Source organism: Agrilus planipennis, unplaced genomic scaffold, assembly GCF_000699045.2.
Source record: "Agrilus planipennis isolate EAB-ADULT unplaced genomic scaffold, Apla_2.0 scaffold564, whole genome shotgun sequence".
Classification (NCBI taxonomy): domain Eukaryota; kingdom Metazoa; phylum Arthropoda; class Insecta; order Coleoptera; family Buprestidae; genus Agrilus; species Agrilus planipennis.
Genome location: NW_020439490.1, coordinates 13,951 through 18,849, shown reverse-complemented (window position 1 = coordinate 18,849; position 4,899 = coordinate 13,951). Strand labels below are relative to the sequence as shown.

At 32.7% G+C, this 4,899-nt stretch overlaps 1 protein-coding gene across 1 annotated transcript in view; it reads right to left on the bottom strand.

Annotated features, from left to right (window-relative positions):
* Positions 1-2,434: 2,434 nt before the first annotated feature.
* The window catches only part of LOC108743431 (facilitated trehalose transporter Tret1-like), an 11,021-nt gene continuing 8,556 nt past the window's right edge, over positions 2,435-4,899 (bottom strand). The window contains exons 4-5 of the mRNA XM_025979171.1: positions 3,433-3,684; positions 2,435-2,707 (exon numbers count right to left, since the gene is read on the bottom strand). Of these exons, the coding sequence (XP_025834956.1) occupies positions 2,490-2,707; positions 3,433-3,684 (470 nt within the window). The 3' untranslated portion in view covers positions 2,435-2,489. The remainder of the gene's footprint in view (positions 2,708-3,432; positions 3,685-4,899) is intronic.

Below are 4,899 nucleotides of genomic sequence, written 5' to 3'. Positions count from 1 at the left end.
TCTGATTCATTAGTTCTTTACAATTTGTGGTTATTGATTCAGTAACTGCTATTTCAATTTAAAATTTTTACGAAAAAATGTCTTCATATTGAGTGATGAATGAAAATTGATACCATGTTTACCTACAATTTATAGCTTGTCATGAATTGCAAAACCAAGCAATGTTCTGCGTTACATTTTATTTATTGTGATTCACTAACGCGACTAATCAGAATTGCTGATCTTGGTTGTAGTGAAACGGGATCCGTTTAGTAATTACCAATATCTGTGTTATTCGGCCAATGACAGAATCGAGTCGTTGGTTCTTTTGAAACAAAATTTATGCTGTAGGAACCTGTAATACTCCTGGTAGTATACCATAATGTTAGAAATATTTACCAAAGGAAATTGTAGATCATTACAAGAATTTTTAAAGTTTTTTTTCTTTCTCTAGGTAATTTTTTTTACTATATATATCTTCAATATTTTAAAACAGTTCATGATTACGTCCCCTACGATTTTCTCCATTTTCCTTCATTGGTCCCAATATTTTAAAAAAGGCAAAAAAGGAATAGAATTTTATAAATCAATTTTTTAATTCTTGACATCCAACATTATCATCATGAGGTCGTCAATCCTTCCTAACGCGTCTCCAATCTTTCCTATTTCATATTGACTTCCAACGAAATTATGAAATTATGATGACGTTCTAAATCCAAAACGTATTTCGACATCACTTTCTCTTTCCTTTCCCGCAAGGAACAATAAAGACTTGGATAGCAGTTTATCTACTAGATGTTGATCGTGATTTCGAATGCTTTAGTTGGACACATGGTCATCGTGTCTGATCATTGTTGGAGATAATTGAATCGTAACATATAACTTTGTAACTATACGAGAACCATATTCAATGTAATATATCGGAATTGATTCAGTCATTTTCGATTTTTATGTCCAACGTACAGACATTCAGATTCACCCCCGAGCATATACATTTTACTGAGAATACCTATACCAATAGTATTTTATGGTACAATGTACGTAGGTACATAATCAGTCAATTTGTTTTAACCAATTAGCCAGTACCGACATTTCTGCTTCTGTTTTCAAGAAATTTTACCTCTATAATGTTAGAATCCATTTTCAAGATACTTAAGAAACATAATAAACCATTTTACATATAAAATCAGCAACTTTTGAAAATTTCAGAAGCATCATTATACCGAAAACCATGTAGGGCATGTTGAAAACATATATGGTGATGCTACGATAATATGTGGTCTGTTGACAAGTATCTTTGATATGCGATCTAGCATTATGGATTAGCTTGATATTCGGTAAAAAGAGGATATGATCACGATAATACCCATTTCGTTCATGTTGGCTTTCTTACCGCAACATAAAACTATAACCTTACTTAACTTTACCTGAAGATTACAGTAGGGTTGGATACGAATGAAGTAAGTATTGTTGGAATTATGTCCTTCGATACCTTCGTCTTTACTTTTTTTCTCAAAAGTGCATGTTTCTTCTGTGTTATTGTTCTTATTTACGAGAAGGTAGACCGTATATTAGGGTACAAGTACGTACAGGTAGATCACACGCCAGAGATAAACCGCATACAAAAGTAGAACCAAATATTTTAGTTTGCTATTGTGTCCATCATGTCTTAGTACGTATCACATACTGTTTTAAATTTTTTGTATGTATTTCTATCGCTATTTAGGTACTGTTACTTTCAATAAAAGGAGAGACAACACTGACAATGTAATGGCGGCTAACATTCGCCATAATGCCTTTTGCTTTTTTTTTAATTACAGTCTACATCAAGTTGACTAAAATTCAAGAAATTATTATTTAATATAGCTTGAGATCGTTATAATATTTTAAATAATGTTGTTGCGTTTTATTTCGAGATATAGAAAGTAAAGTTAATAGACAGGACTTAAGACAAGCCTCTTGTATAAAGAAGTCATCATATACATGTAGGTATGTATGAGTGAATACGATCCACTCTTTCTATTGGGTCAATGGCTCAATAGCATAGATACCAAGCAACTGTGATGAGAAAGATGAAAATGAATTAGAAATTAGATAACCTTGCCGTCGGGCACGAAGAGGCAGGTGTGCTGTAAGGAGGTGCTCCAAACGGATGGCGACTCAAGTTGCAAAACTGAGAAAATTCACAGTCATGTGTGTTCTCATTTTCAACATTGCAACTGTGAAATTTTGATTATATGTATACAACGCAACAGTTAAGTCTCTTATTTATTGTNGGTTCTTTTAATGTATCCAAAACGAATTTTGTCATTCTTATTAGGTCTCGTATCCGAATGGAGTAACGTAATCCTATTGTCGACGTAAGATTATCAATCCAAACTGCTGGGGTCAGCTTATTTGAGCCAGATTAACAATTTGGGGGTGGAGGGAGGAACATTTAAAATAAAACACAAAATAAAAACAAATATTTTTTGAAATAGGTACAAAGGGGTTTATTCTTTTATAAAAGCTTATTTCTTATTATTGAGTTTCTTTTGTATTTCGTCGAAAGTTTTGTTCTTTGTTTCCGGTAGAAATATCAAAATAAATATCGAGCCAAGGAAACATGTGGAAGCATAAAACCAAAACATGGTGTAGGTGCCCCAGTTTTCGCTTATAGGTATATACAGGGACGTCACCGCAAATGCAAGTGGTGCTGAGTATAAAGAACTAAATGACGCAGCATAACCTACAAAAAAATAAATTTAGGTTACAATAATTCATTAGTAAGTTTTTAGTCGATATTTTGCAGAAATTGATGCTGACTGACCCTGTGAAGCTGACACCTTAACGCCCCGAAAATGAATGTCGAAAATGTTAAAATTAGGGGCTAATTTGGTGCCAAGGTAAAAATGAAATAGGTATTCAAGTATTCAATAAATCTGCCGTTTATACACCTGATTTTTATTGATAAATAAATGATATAATGCTAGCTTTATGTGAAGTTTGAATATCAATTTCATTTTATGAGTACCATGACACCGAATTGACCCCTAAAAAGCTCCTAATTTTGGCATTTTCGAAATTCATTTTCGGGACTTTGTGGTGCCAGGTTCACAGGGATATGGTGGTTAGTGTTTTTGTAAAACCATCAGACGCGGATTGCGATTCCAATCCAATCGGACGCCGAAGGCAATTTCGACAGAGTACAGATGCACTTCACCTGCTTCCTTAAACAGCGTTTTATGAATTTTTGCAAACAGCGTGGTAAACGCCATCTGTAGAACATTGTTACATTTACGGGAATTCAAAAATGTTCAGCAACATTCGTAAGGATATCGAGTTATTGAATTGAATCCACGGCAGGTGGCAGGTTAGGTTAGGCTAGGCTAGGTTATGACAGAACAGAATAAAAACTTTATGGTGGTCGAAATCGTCTGACGCCTACCGCGATTTTGATGTCATTTGATTTACCTTTAACATTCATCGTAAATAATTCTCCAATAATAATATAAGGTAAAGTTGAAACGCCAATAGTTATCATCACTTCGAAGATTACCAATGCGGTAAGAGGTATCCAAGAGATTGAATCGGTATTTCCCTTCACGGCTTCCAAAACATAGAAATAAGCTCCTTCACCAAACAATGCCACGGAACAACTGGATGCAGACAATAATAATAGCGGTTTTCTGCCTATTTTGTCAACAAATTGGCCACTTACTATAGCTTAAAATAAAAATAGAGCATGGTTAGCTAATTATTAATGAATTCCGACGGAAATCGTTAAATAACTAATTATTGAGAATAATACACCTTGTTATGACCTCTTGAATAAATTAAATATAAAAATAAGCGCAACGAGGGGTAAACCGCTGACACCATAAATCTTTTTCTATAATCTATAAATAATCCTGTTTCCTTTAGATTAATCCTCAAATCCGGGGAAAATCTTGGAATTCCGCTGCATATCCCATAAATAGTCTTTACAAATCAACAATAATTTTTCTAGTATTATAAGGAGTTATAATTATTACAGAACTTATTGAAATATTAAAATTAATGAAATCCATGTATTTAAATGGACCTTGTTCGAACATACGTAATTCTAAAATGTAGCATCGTACTACAGATGGCGTTTACTGAACCACTCGTAGTATTTTCTAATAATATGGTTTTCTTACATATTTTTTTCATCTCTTTCGCTATTGCATGTAGTTAACACCCTCCAAAGCTTGCTACTTATTTCAGAAACAACTTGTATAGTGAAATTAACACAATGGATAAATAGCAGGCACAGGCTGATGATTTAGAAGACTTCCTTTTGTGACTTAAAATATGTTCGACTTGACTTGCCACCTCTTTTATACTATTCATTAGTTTCAAAACTCTTTTACCTATAAGTTTCAACGGCGAGCTAATTATATGACCATATTGCCACCAGCTCCCTAGCTATGTATGGTGTTCATAAATAAAACGTTCTGGCTGTGAAAAATCAGTATTTTTAATGTCTGGTATTTTCATATTTACTGTTTCAACATCTTTACAATAGCCAGACATGAACTAATAATATATGTATATGATCTTCTTTTTTTTCAATTTTTAAAATTGATATTATACATTCGCAGTAAAGATAGAATGGCAGACTTTTGTTTTCCTATTTTTTATGACCTAAATTAACATTCCCTGTACATTTCATTGATGAGCAAATCATATAAATTTTTATACACATTAAAATGAAAAATCAATTACTCATTAATTCAGAGATATATACGTCTGACAATGAAATTTATCTAATAATCGCCAGCAAATGATTTAGTATGTTTTTTTATTATTATTAGTTATTAATTTATAATGCAGCGATAATAGTATGCGAGAAGTTCTTTCAAAACTTTGTAACATTAATAAAGCTAACTTCCTTTTTATTAGGAATGTGTTTATAAT